The 13,998-nt window shown below is 59.1% G+C and overlaps 1 protein-coding gene across 1 annotated transcript in view; it reads right to left on the bottom strand.

Moving 5' to 3' along the window:
• EVL (Enah/Vasp-like) overlaps window positions 1-13,998 on the bottom strand; it is an 83,931-nt gene that overhangs the window by 12,138 nt on the left and 57,795 nt on the right. The window contains exons 4-6 of the mRNA XM_005877895.2: window positions 4,173-4,236; window positions 704-759; window positions 1-71 (exon numbers count right to left, since the gene is read on the bottom strand). Of these exons, the coding sequence (XP_005877957.1) occupies window positions 1-71; window positions 704-759; window positions 4,173-4,236 (191 nt within the window). The remainder of the gene's footprint in view (window positions 72-703; window positions 760-4,172; window positions 4,237-13,998) is intronic.

Here is a 13,998-nt window from a genome sequence, read left to right on the forward strand (position 1 = left end):
GGGTGGAGGCCCACTACACGAGAGGGGGGCGCTGACTGCAGATGAGGGGTGCCCCGGTGGGAGGGTGGGTCCTGAAACACAACAGAGGGGCTCAGTTAGTCCCTAGCCCTCACTGTGCTTCCTGGGAAGGAGGAGGGACGGGTCAGCCTGCAGCTCTGAGGGAGCAGGGACAGCTCAGGCTGCCTCTTCCATCCCCTTGGGGTGAGCTTGGCCCTGCTCCGGTCACTCCCTATGCCAGTCCCCTGGCTGGACCCACAGTGTCTAATACCCCTTGAGCTCAGCTACCTTTGTCCTGCTCTAATGATGGGTCTCCAGGGGGAGGAAGGTCTTTGGTGGCTCAGATTGTACCCTTTTCTCCTGTGTCCCTTCTCTGTGCCTTGCACCACCCTAGGCACCAGCAGACGCTGGTCCCTGAGATGCGACTGTGAGTGACCCTTGGCCTCATGTCAGGGAGCAATGCTGAGTGCTGGTCAGTCCCCTGTCCCTATCTCCCCTCAACATCCAGCACCAGAGGCTGATGGGAGGAGCCACCAAGCTGGGCTAACTGCCCACTCTCTCCTGTTCTCTGGGTCCCCCACTGTCATCGAAGGTGACTGGCACACTGAGACCTATGTAGCTCTTCACAGAGGCTCGATGCGCATGGCACTGCCTCGGTGGGGGGCTGCCACCTAGCAGTATGGGGAGCAGGCCTGCGGGCTCTCACCTGTGGCTGAGGTTCTTCTCTCTAGAGACTCCTGGCGCTGCTGCTCCATCACTTGTCTGAAAAGCAAAAGAACCAGGGGGTCCACGGAGCACAGGCTGCAAGGCTGGGTTTTGCCGGCTCTTCCCGAGGACCCACTGTGCGCCCTGGGCTGGGGGAGGGGGGCTCACAGTGAGCTTCCCTCATCCCCTCCCTGGCTCTGATGGCCACTGGGCTTGCCTCCCCCACTTAACAGAGGTGGGGCACGTGACTGGTCCAAGATCTCCAAACAGGTGAGTGCCGGCAGCCTCCTGAGTCTCAGGCACCCCTAAACAGGGAGCCCCCCACGAAGGCTCGGGTGCCATGTGGACGAGTGACCACGCTTTCCCCTAGGCTGGATGGGCCCCCTGGCTTCTGTGCCTGTGGCCTCAGCCGACCCGACCTCAAATGTCCTGTCCCCACAGCACCTGGCTAAGTCCCGGAACAATTCCCAGGCGCTGGGGTTGTCAGAAGCGGACACTCCGCGGGCACGTGCTCATTCTTTTCAGTACAGATGTAGCCGCAGGCCTGGCCTCCACGGCAGGGCCATGTGGTGCGGGCCGTGCAGGCTGTGAGCCTCGCGGGGAACCCACACCGAGCTCCTGACGGCAGAGCACTTAGGGCACTCTCACAGGCCGGTCGAGTGAGGACACTGACCCACAAACACGTCCGCAGAATCTGGGACGGTGGCGCTGGAGCAGGAGGGGGCTCAGGAATCATGTGGACCAGGGATGGCAGCAGCCTCATCGGTGTGTGCCCACCCTAAATGCCTGCTGTCCAGCAGGGGGCAGGGCGCTTTGATGCCCACCTGTCTCAGGGGAGGCTGAACTGGAGGCCAGCAGTGTGTCTGCATGGCAGGGGGGCTGTGGGCCGTGAGTCTGCGCCCTGTGCACAGCGAGCTGGCCTTTCTCTGGTGCCTGGCACCGGGTCCCACACTCAGTAAGTGCAGCTGCTCACATCTTAGAGGAAGGTCACAGTTTACTGCAAAGACCATTCAGAGGGAGGGAGCTTTCTGGTTCCCATTCTGGGGTTCCTGGCTTTGTGGGCCTCCGATTCTTCTCTATAAAATAAGCATCCTATCACCTGTCCTAGGGAGTTCTTTTAAGAGTTATATCTGGTACCTAAAAAATAACAGAAAAGACCCTTTGGCATTAAAGATGTCTGAACAACTCCCAGCAGCAACTCCATTAGCCTCTCCTTCTGAACTGCTGAGACATCACCCCACACTCCACCCTGCCCAGCAGAATTCATACTTAGAAGCCCTCAGTAAAATGAGGTGTTTGGAAGTATTTACAAATCGGGTTGTGCTTATCACAGCTCACGGTGCAGGCTCCGCTCCGTCAGCCACCTCTCCCTGTGTGTGAAGTGGCAGGCACCAGCAGGGCCCCTGCTCTGTAGTTTGCCTCCTGCCGTTCACAGACTGACTTCCAGGGGCGCTCTGGCCTGCGGACAGTTGACTGCTGGCAACACTGACTGCCTGCAGCCAGTGGCCTCCCACGCCTGGGACTTGGGCGGTGGGTTAAGACAATGCAGCGTGGTGATGTTCCACCGGTTCTGAGAGCCAAGGGAGGGTCTGTTTAGGCCCACATGCCCCGGTGCATTCTCTCGCCGTCTGGTAGGGCTCACTCCTGCCCTCTGGGACCTGGCGGGCGGCTGAGCTGGGCTGGACCAGGTACTTGGTTCTGCCTCTAACTCCTGCCTCCTTTGGGCAAGCCCTCCCATTGCCCTGAGGGCAGTGGGGGGTACAATGGGGCAGAGCCCTTGTGAACAGTTGCTGTTTTCCTGAGAGGCCAGAAGGCAGGCCTGAGGAGTCAGTCAACATGGGAGTTAGTGCAAAGGAGTCTGTCCAGGGAGCGTTCCCTCCCCCACTCATTGCTTGACCTGAGCAGAGCGAGGACTAAACTAACACTGTCATCCTCACAGCACAAAGGACCTGGAGGGTATTGTGCTCAGTGAATACGTCAAATACCATGATTTCACTTATATGCGGAATCTAACAAAAACATACACGAACAAACAAATTAAAACAGACTTACAGACACAGAGGACTGATGGTGATGCCAGAGGGGAGCGGGCTGGGGACTGTGAGAAAGGTGAAGGGACCGAGAAGTGCAGCTCGGTAGTTACAGAACAGTCACGGGAATGTAGAGCACAGCACAGGGAGCATAGGCAGTCACACTGCAGTAACTGCATGCTGCCAGGTGGGTTCTGGGAATATGGAGGGGACCACTTTGTAAATTACATGATTGCCTAACCACTATGCAGTACATGAAACTAATACAAAATACTGATGTAAACTTTAACTTAAAAATAAAATAAAAATAGACACAAAAAAAGAATGAAAACAAAAATAAAAACAAAAATAAAAAAATCCCTGTCATATTCAAATGGGAAACTAAGGCCTGGGAACTGCCGAGGGTCCTAAGTACACGTCAGAGCAGCGCGCTCAGAGATCCTTCTCTCCAGGGGGAGGAAGAGGCTGGAGAGAACACCCCGAGGGAGCCTCAGGCCAGGCGAGGCTGGGACATCCCTCCCACCCCAGCCTGGGGCCCGACTGGCATCTAGCCACAGCCCTTGGGGTCCTGGACTTTCCCAGAAGCTGGGGAGCATGGTGGGGACCAGGCCTACCTCCTGGCGAAGCTTCCATGAGCGGGATGCAAAGCCTCAGAGAGGCAGGGCCCCGCAGGGCATGGCCGCCCAGGTTCAAGCCCTGGCCCTGCCTTTCCTGGCAACGTGACCTGGGAGGCCACGCCCTCCTTGGCCACCAGGACCTCTGCTGTAACGTCAGGACAACAGCACTGCCCTTCCTCCCAGTTCACACACTATAGGAGCAGCTCGGAGCGGATGTGGTGCCATCCTAGGGCCCGTGCCCCCCAGGAGCTGCCTCCTCCACAGGCTGGCCGCACAAGGACATCGCCGCGGCCCTGGCCCTGGCTCACACAGCGCTCTCATGGCCTCCGCCACTTTAACCTTCCCGGGAGCTGAGCGGGCAGGGGGCTGAGGTCCTCCAGAGAGGCCGTGGCACTGCCCAAGGCCTCCAGTGGAGGGGGGTAGGGCCAGGTCTCACGAGGCCTTCACACAGAGTGAGGGGAGGGTGCCAAGGCCAGGGCCTCAGTCAGACAGACCCGGGCAGCCTTGGCCACGTGACCCAATCCCTTCCCGTCATGCCGACTACCTCCTCATACACCTGGAAGGCGTGTTAGCTAAGAGCACAGCCCGCAGGGCACTGCCTGGTTCAAGAGGGCTGCGATGGGAGGCCTGGGGCTCTCTGTGAAACCACGGCGCTCACCCCCCTGGCAAAGCAGCAATGGCCTGGCTCCCTCTTCCTCTCTGCTCAGGCCTGCTCCCTGTCCCGGCGGGCGGCTCTCGGAGTCCTGGCCCTAGCTGCGGTGTGTCCTGCGCTGGCTGAACGGTGCCCTGGCCACCAGGCTGGGCCCTGCTAGGGGGGCGTTACCTTCTCTGGATGTCCATTTCATCAGGAGAGGGGCCATTCTGCACCTGCCGCTGGGTGGACGGGCCTGTGGGGCAGAGAAGCACAGAGTACGGTGGTTAGTGGAGAAGAAAGGCCCCGGCAAACACACCTGGACCTGTCTTTGTCCTCCTGGTCGGTCCCATGAGGCGTCCTTGACACCTGTGTAATAGCTGGCCCTATCTCAGCCTCTCAGTCACCTCTCTCACCCTTCCTGTGGCTCTTCCGTCAGAGCCAATAAGTGGGACGGCGTTTTCACATGGTGCAGATCACCCCTTCTGGCTACCGACGCCTCTCTAACCACATTTGCCGTTTCCACTTCCTCACTTGCCACTGTCCCCCGAAGCCACTAAACTAAAATCGCCAGTGCACTTACTTGGCGTCATCAAACCCCGAAGACCCATTTCTTCCGACTTTTGAGCAAAGGAACAGCCCTAGAGCAGGTAAGTGTCAGAGCCAGGGTTAGCCCTGGGCTGCCTGCACCTCTGGGTCTGCAGCTGTGGGGTAGGAGTGGCCGGTGGAGGCAGAGCTGTCACTGTGGAGCCTCCCAGGCCACACCCTTGCCCTGGACCCTGAAGGCAGGGCCTGGAGCAGGGGGAGGCCTGAGCATGACCCGTGTCCACACAGGGCTGATGCTGTCACATTTATAAGAAAAGCCAGGCTTCTGCCCCGACCCAAGAAAGAGCTGATTGTTCCTTCCCTTTGCCAGCTCAGGTGTCACGAGAAGTGTGGAGTCTCAGCAAGGGGGCGGGGCTCGAGCGGGTCTCTCTCTTGCTGACTAGGTGGGGCAGGGGCTTGTCTCCTCCCCAGGAGGAGGTGACAGCATCAGCCTGCGACAAAACCCACCCGGTGCAGAAGGCCTCTGGAGGGGCTTCAGGCAGAGGAGGGGTGAGCGGGCTGTGCCCTGGATCAAGGCCCGGTGGGGTAGGGTGACAGGATCCCAGAGCTGAAACGGACCCTCTGATTGCGGGCAGCCTCCTGCCCAGCCCAGGAACCCCGTGTGCCTCCCGGGCAGGTACTCGGGTGCACCCCACTGCCTCCCAGGTGAGCAAGGGCTTTCTTACTCTGAGGTGCCAAACCCACCCACCCTCGAAGGCCCTATTTCCTCCACCATGTGGCGCAACATGGTCTGAATGCTTTTCTCTGCTTGACAGCCCTTTCCAGACCCTCTATTAGCCTCCATATCTGACAGTTTCAGACTTTGCTGTCTGGGGCCCTGGCATCTATCTGCTTCTGGCATGGTTTCCCTGAGCCATGCTTTGTGGCTTGCCCGCCCCGGTGTGGAGGATCCCGATGGTGGGTGGGGGCCAGGCTGGGTGGGAGGAGGAGAGGCCGTGGTGGACCTGCCAGGCCTGCTCTGGGGGCAGCAGGGGAGAGGCCTGCGGATTTTTTTAGAGGTGACTAACGATGTCTGGCTTGGTGGCCTGGCTGTAGTAGGAAATAAGTGTTATTTTCTTTCCCTATCTCTAAATACTTTTTTCCCCTTTATTTAACAAATAATTATGTGCTCTAAAACATTTATTTTCCTGACTATAAATAACATGTAATATATGTTCAGTCTAACAGACATTAGAAAATTTGAAAAGTTTAACAAAGAAAAGAAACATTCTCAATTAAAAAGATCCGGAGGGACAAGCTCTTCCCTCGCCCAGCGGGCCAGGCTCAGGTCCCGGGAGCCTCCCTGGTCATCAGGAACATGAGAGCACCAATGACAGCGGCAGCAGCTCTCCTCAACGCCCTGATTCTAACTCCCAGCCCTACCCGACAGCGCCGCTTGTACCGGGCGAGGAAACAGCCCAGAAAGGGGGAGTGACTCGCTCAGGGCCTCACAGATGGCAGGCGGTGAAGCCAGACTCAAACTATGTGCCAAACACACTTTCTTTCTTAAACTCAACCACACTGCGGGGTCGGATGGAGACCGGCTTGAGGAGGAGGAACACAGGAGAAGGGGCGGCTGGCCCGCTGCCAAAGAGCAGGACCACAGGGTCGCAGCCTCAGGGGTGCACAGCCTCTGCCTGGTGTCCATGCAGCAGACAGGGGTCCCCCAGCTCTGACCCACCCACATTCTAGCCGAGGCAGGAGGGAGGGCGTCCTAGCCCTGGTCTCTGCTGCTGAGCCCACGGCCTGAATCTGGAGGCTGAGGCCCTGTCCCGGAGACCCTGTCTAGCGCCTGGAGCCCACCATACCCTGGCCAGGCCCCGCCCTAGGACTGAGGTCTCACACCCGGGCAATACTAGCTGCTTGAAGGTCTCTGCGTCTGCTGCACTGGCCTGGTCACAGGAAGTGTTGGCCACCCCTTTGTCAGGACCCCAGATGGCAGCCAGCTGTCCACACAGTGGTCTGTGCTGATCCTGTGCTTGGGTCCCTCATCGGCCTGTAGAGCTCGGCTCCTCCCAGCCCCCCGCCAGCCTGTCCTCCAGAGGTGGGGGATCTAACAGGGGCTCTCGCTGTCCCCAGGGGCTCTGGCCCCTGTACTTGAGACATGCTTTAAAATTAGACAGCTGGCATCTTAGCACAGAGGGCAGAGACAACACTGGGTTGCATAAGGCCTTCCATGAATTCTGCTCAAACTAAGAAATGTTAGTCTGCTTTGAGCTCTGAGTGCCCTGAACATTAGTACAGTCCCTCCCTGTGGAAGGGTCTGCCCAGTGGCCCACGGTACCTGCAGCAGACGGTCTCCTGGCTGATTCCCCCCACTGGCCTGGCTGCCCCCTGGCAGAGGCAGGGTGGAGAGACTGGGAGAAGGATTGCTCCCCCAGAACTGTCTGGGATCCCTTGGGAAATTGCTGGTACAGACATTTGTAAGTGCTTCCCCAGTGAGAAAATCTCAGGGTGGGGCACTGGGTGGCTGGTGGCCACTTCCCTGTCCCGGTGTTGAGTCACCTGCATGATTTCCTGGTGGAGCATCGGAAGCCAGGGAGGAGGCCACAGGCTCCTGTGTCACGGAGTCACCTCTAGTCACGTCCCACCTCCAGGATCCAGGCGAGGGAGTGGGTGGGACCCAGCTCCTCCTCCACCTACATCTTGTCAGTTACTGAGTCCCACTGCTGCTGTGTCTGAGACCCCGACAGAACCCATCGCCATGTGGCTGCCTCAGCATCTGCCTCCTGTGATGCCTCGCTCTACCTCGGGAGCCTTTTCCACCTTCCCTCCTCCTGTCTGCTCTCCACACTGACAGTGCAGACTACGCTCTGGAAACACAAGCCTGACCTTTACGGGGTTCAGTCCGAGCTCCATCGAACAAGATTCCAGCCCACCCTGCAGCCACTTCTCCTGGGCCCGCCTCCCCACAGACCTGCCTCTCTCCCTAAGCCCACCAAATGCCCGCTCCCCAGCTGGACCCCCCACCCCGGAGGGACACAGAGTGAGTGGTGGTGGCTCTGAGAGGTGAGGGGGCTGGCCCAGTGCCATGGGGCTCATGACGCTGGCCTTGGTGTCATGAGCTTGCTGAATCTGGGAGCTGACTGAAGTTGGGGGACACAGCAGAGAAAACAACTGGGGGAGGGGGTCGCTGGGCCAGACTCCAGCCATGAGCCCACCTGGGCCGGGGCTGACCCCGAGCCACAGATGGGGACCCAGGCGAGAGTCAGCCTGGCTGACCAGAGGCACTGACGTGGGCCAGACTGAAGGAGGCAGTGGGGCCAGGAGGTCTGAAGTCACCTCTGTGTTGGTCAGCGGTGTGTCCCTACCTGGACCGCCCTGAGGCCTGGGGAGGCAGCCCTCAGTTTCTCACCTGTGAGCAGGTGGTAATGAGCTCAGGCAGCCTCCCTAAAGGCTTCCATCCCTATCTCTGCCATGATCTGACACAGGATCCCACCGAGAGGGATGATCATGCCCAGGACAGCTGCCCTTGTCTAACGGAGAGGGGCGGGGAGAGCAGAGGCTGGGCTCCAGGAGAACGCCGCAGAGCTGGGGCAGGCAGGGAACAGGCGGGCCCAGGTCACGCTCGCCGTGCAGGGACTCTGCCAGCGCTGGGCCCTCGTCCCAGGACACAGCCTGTACACCTCCACAGAGTCTGCCTTTTACGCTCCAGGGATAGGACTGTTCTGTTCTCCAGGTTCCTAGCACCCAACAGAATTCTTGGCCTCTGGTCAATGCTCAGCAAATATTTGTTGAAAATAAATGACTGGGCCCTGGGCGAATGGTCTGCGCATCTCCAGCCAACTGTGGAGACGAGGGCAGGTGACATTTATACAGCTCTTCTCACCGCTGGAAACTGGTTGGGCTGGGACTGCGCCCCATAAGCCTCAAGACGTTAGAGCAGGTGAGACACTGCAGGCCACTGGTGGAGGCACTTGGAACATACAGTGGGAAGGGAAAGGGAAGAGAACTCAAGTTTATTGGGCAGTTTACAGAGAGCCCTCATGGAACCCTCACACTCATCTCCATTTTCTCCACGAGAAGCTGGAAAGCTGGTAACATAAGTCACCAGTGAAACCAGCTCCAGCCCCAGAACAGAGGCTCTGAAGCCAATGCCCTCCACTGCCCCGTGTGACCCCAGGGCACTGAAGCACATGCTGGACTTCCCTCCAGAGGAAGGAAGGGTGGGCAGAGAGGTGGGGAGGAGCAAGGGTCCTTCAGAGGGTCAGGAAGGGCTGAGCACATGAACCACGTGGGAGAGAGGGAGGGGAGGGGAGCGGTGGGGTGGGGTGGGGCAGGAAGGAGCCACAGCCTCTCAGCACCAGCTGGCCTCTGGAAGTGAGGCTGTGGGTCTGCCTGATGCTGCCTCCCGCCTGTCCCTGCCCTGGTGCTCCGTCCCTGGAGCGCGTGGGTGAGGTGTGTGCAAACGAGTGCCTGTCCCAGGCTCTTGGGCTGCCCTGGTCTGGCCTCTGTGCCGAGGGCTGAAGGTGTGATGGGACTTGATCACAGAGGGGAGGGCGGTTCTAGCCGCCAGTGGCTTCCTCCCAGTGCGCTGAGACCCACCTTGCTAGCACTGCCCCCAGCGGTCCCTGCAGGACCCGACAGATGGTCAGTCTTTCCAGGGTTGGTGGCTTGGTGGCTGCTGGACAGTGAGAACAGTGCTTGTGCCCCTCCAGACCGCTGCTGCCCCTCACTCCCGTTCCCAGTCCCTCCCCATTCTTGGCTGGCCTCTTCTGGACTGTTCCAGTTTGTACAGACCCCCGCAGAGGGAACGTGGAGCCAGGAGACCCCCGTTTTTGCTGGAGTTCTGCCACAATTAATTATGGGGAGCCCCTCTCTGGGCCTCAGTTTCCTATAAAATGAGAAGGGTGGAACCAAGGCCATTGGGTTCCAAATCTCTGCAGTGTGAAGGGACAAGGAAGAAAATGTACCAGAATGGTAACAGTGGCTATCTCTGGACTGTGGGATTACTTCCCTCTTTTCAACTTCCACATCAGGCAAATGAAGGATGCCCTACCTTATACTAAAGACAAACGGCAGAGTCCCCACAGAGGGAAGAGCCCTCTGGGACCCCAGCCCCGTGAGACTGGCGGGCGCAGGGCACAGCCTGCAGTGGGCCACTGCTGACACCTCCTCCTGAGAAAGGCCATCCTCCTGCCTACCCATTAACATTTATGAGGCTCGGGGACACCGGCCCCCCGCTCCTCTGGGACAGAGGGACGGCCAGGTTTCGAGTTAGCCTCCATAGGAAAGGCATCCCCTGGGCCTCCGGAAGGGACGGAACCTGAGCTCCCAGGAGCTCCCGAGACAAAGGATCCAGCACCTGCTCCGTGAGGCTCGATGGGATTTCTGGCCAGCACACGACAGCCACCTGGTCGGGGCTGGGCAGAGGCCCAAGCCCCGTGGCTCCCCTCCCCCCTCTGCCATCTCTCTGGCTGGCTCCTCTCCTTTATCAAGAAGGCCCCTCCATTTTGGACTGACTTACAGCCACACTTGGACATGGGGGAGGCAGCCTTCCCAGGCCAATTCCCTAGCACGTCTTCCTCTCTCGTTTCCAGGTTCCTGCTGCCAAACAAGCAAGTGACCATGTGGGAACAGAGCCTGTGATCTGGACCTACAAATCAGAGTCACCTTGCCAAGACCACACAGGAATTGGTGGCAGAGCTGGGACCAGTGCCCAGGACGAATGTCACCCAGTCCAGGGCTGTGTCTACTCCAGCATGCTGTGCCCAGCAGCACCCCCTGCCCCCAGCTTGGCAGCAGACACACTCCGACTGCCTCCCTTGTTGAACACCAGGTTCGTTGCTTGTTTACTTTCCCCGGGGTGTTTCTAGTGCCCTCTCTGCCGGGTCCTCACTACTGAGTTACTGAGTGCAGGCTCGCAGTGGGCTGAAGTGGGAAGCAGCCTGGTTAGTTCAGACCAGCAGTCATTTGATGCATCACCCACTGCAAACCCACGGGAGATCTGCACCCTGCCCCCCGGGCCACCAGTGTCCGTGCAACCCCAGGGTGACCAATGGCTGCATGACCTGTGGGCCTGGGAGGTCAGCATGTGCAGAGGCAGAGACTCAATCCAGAGGGACTAAAGCCCAAGGCCACAGTCAGGAGCGCCTACCTGGTGGCTAGAGGAAAGTCCTTTCCCTGCGACAAGGGCGGCAGGAGGCCGCTGTGCCACCCTGGGGCCAGCGAGCGGCACTCCCTCCCCGAACCTCTCCTTGTACAGAGGATCCTGAGGGAGGAACACATCCTAAACGCTGGGGGAGCAGCTGGAACCCAGGTCTCCCAGCTTCTAGGCTGGGACACGGCCACCAGCCTGCGTGGCCCCCCTCAGGCTCTATCAGGCCAGTGAGTTTCCTAGTGAAACTGTTTCTCCCTTTCCCAATAAGCTCAGTTCAGGACACACAACAAGCCTTTAAAAGAATCTCAAACGGAATGAAGTGCAATAAAAACCGGCCACCCCCTGACGGTGTGACAAAGCTCCTGCGCATCATTTTTTTTTGATTAATCTGCTCAACTATCGAGGGCAGGGCCCATCAGACCTATTTATAGATGGGGAAACTGAGGCTCGGACAGGGTGAGTGACTCGCCCAAGGCCACTTGCGCCTCAAGTGACCGGTGCTGCTGGGACAAGAGCCCTCATGTCCCGAGGCCCCGTCTGCACGCTGCTGTTTCCGCCCGCCCCTCCTGCAAGGCCTGCGTGTAAACAGCTTCCAAGCCCCTCTACCGGTCAGTGGCAGGTACTTGGCCCCGAGGTCCAGAGTGCATGACCCTCCCCCCACTCCCACCCCAACCCCAACAGCTGGGGCGGAAGGAGGGGCCCTGGGGAGCAGGAAGGAGGGAGGCGCCCGTCACCTACAGTTCACTCTGCAAAGCACGGTGCAGTCGCAGTGGCAGAAGCAGAAGCAGTGGAAGGTCCACTCCCTGCTGACCATTACGGGCAGGCCCCTGGGCGCAGTCCGGGAGGCGTGCTCCTCGCATCCTGGCCACTTACCTCTCCTTCCTCAGCTGCCTGGCTCCTGCAGTGGGAAACCGATCCTCGGGCGCCCGTCAGATGGGCTTCACGCTTCAATCTTTAATGCGGCTTCCCAGCTAACCTATCAGAACCCTCCTGTCTACCCGATTCCAGGGAGCCCTGGGGGCCCGGGGGAGGGTCTGCCAGAGGAAACCTCCTGCCACGGCTCTCCTCTGGTCCCCTGTGGGCGATGGGATGAGACAGGTGGGCGCGGAGCCAAAGGGAACAGGTGACCGGCCAAAGGAAGAACCCCGGGCACTGTTCAGCTGGGCTACCTCTTCCACCTCGGGCCATCCAGGCGTCCCTGCGGGCTATTCCTTGGCCTGCCTTTCCTCACCATCGTACCCGCTGCTATCCTAACCTGCTCCCGAGAGCCCTGTTTGTTTTTTTTACCAGCACGACCAGCTCCAAGGCCCGCAGGAAATGGATCCCTCAACCTGCCAGGAAGCTCATCTGCACTTCCCCAACTGGCAAACCCACAGGACCCACAGGAGTAACTCGGTCCAGGATGGGCTTCTGTCCCCCTGGAGCACTTCCGGGTCCTCTCCCAGCCCCCTGCTCTGTCCTAAGGATTGCACTCACTGCCCACATGGAGCTGCAGTTCACCCCCCTGAACCGTGAGCTCCTCGAGAGGGAAGCTCAGGGCCTGGCACAAAGTGCGCAGAGAACGTCTGTGGGACATGCCCAAACTCGGCATCACCTCCAAGTCTCCCTGTCCGACACCACGTCAGCACCTTCTCACAAAAGCCATGGCTGCTTCCCAGTCCACTGTGGTTTCTCCTGCTCTTCGCCCTCTACTTGTCCCCAGAGGGGACAGAGACAGCAGGAAGTGCTGTTTCTCCCACAGACTGTCTTTCAGGTCACCTTCTCTGCCCTGCCTAGATCCCAGACGCATGCTCTCCTACTGGGGGTCTTCCGACAGCCCTCACCTGGTCTCTCTGCCACAGGCTCGTACCTTTGAGCCCCTGCTTTCACGTGAAACAGAAAGCTTAGCTCCTCCATGCTGTTCCCCAGCCAGGAAACCAGTGGTTCCCGCTGGTTCCCCTGGGAAATCCTGCTTTGGGACCTCCTACACTCTGAGTTGCCTGGCCCAGCCCCCACTGCCTCCTTCAGCCCTGTGTCCCCACTAGCGACCTGCTGGGGCCAGGCACCATCTCCCTTAGTCTTCCCTCGTGGATATTGATTGCGCCCTCTTCACCTCCCTGGTCTAAAATGCAACTGTACAAAACACGAATGAGTCTGTAAGGCACAACGCTGGACTTTAAAGGAATTTGGGGAGCCCCACCCCCTGCCTAGAGAGGTCATCTGATGGCTGGCATCTCCTCTCCCAACTCAGGGTTCACACGGGCCCTGCCTATCCAAATCCTTCCCCAGACAATTAGCACATCGATTCTAGTGGGCTCTACACCTTGAGCAGAGAGTCACTTTCCCTCCCTGGGACTTAATCCACGCCCCTCCACCCCCCTGGGCTGTGTTGGAGAGGAAGCATCAGATGCTGGCAGCAGCAGCGCCCACCGCCTACTGACTGCTCACCAGGCTCCAGGCACTGTTCTGAGAACGTGGACTGAAGCCACTTAGAGCTAAATGGAGCCTTGGCTCTGTCAGTTACTCTCTGACCGTGGGCAGGTTATTGGACCTAACTCTGTTTCATGTCTGAAAATTAACCAAAGCACCACTTGTCTTGGTGTGTGGATCAATGGCACGCTGATCAGCCTAGAGTGGATACAGCGCAACTCGACAATCCCTGTCTCTTTCCCTGCTCGGTAGTTCTGAGTGGTTAGCATTTCATGGTAAATGCTCTCTATTAAGTTCTCATAACACATCGCACGAAGGGGCCAGGAGTGGCTATCGTTACCCCACTGGGCCACGGATGCCCAGAGAGAGGAAAAGCTTGCCTGCATCAAATTAGTGAGTGACAGCCGGAACCAGGCCAGGGCCTGCAGCCTCAATCCCACGCGGTCCCAATAGCTCCCTGTCTCTGTGGAGCCACCTCTACCACGGGTTCTGTTGTGAAAACTCCCAAAGGAGGGGCCTCAGTGCGGTACCCAGTGGTCAGACATCCAACTTGAGAGCCGCCTGCCAGCAACGGGCCACTTGGGCTCCAGGAGCGGCACGGGGACATGTCAGGAGGAAGGCGCTGGAGAAACTGAAAGTGAAGCTGTAACCAGACCTGGGACGGGGGCTCAGCAGATCCCTGTGTTAATTCTCCGTCACTCCCCACCAGAGAGGCTGTGCTGGACGGGGTCACAGACTTTCCTGCCCTCCCAGGTGGGCAGTGCCCACCCAGCAGGGCTCAGACCGTGGCAGAGCTGGATGCCCAGGAGGGGAGTAACGACATTTCAACATCAGTGTGTGCAAAAGGGGTCAGGAGGGACAAGTGCCACTGAAACCAGGCGGCTGGCTGGGTCTGAACCCGATTCTGCTGGGTCCGACGTTCCG

This window comes from Myotis brandtii, unplaced genomic scaffold (genome assembly GCF_000412655.1).
Source record: "Myotis brandtii unplaced genomic scaffold, ASM41265v1 scaffold535, whole genome shotgun sequence".
In the NCBI taxonomy this organism is placed as follows: Eukaryota; Metazoa; Chordata; class Mammalia; order Chiroptera; family Vespertilionidae; genus Myotis; species Myotis brandtii.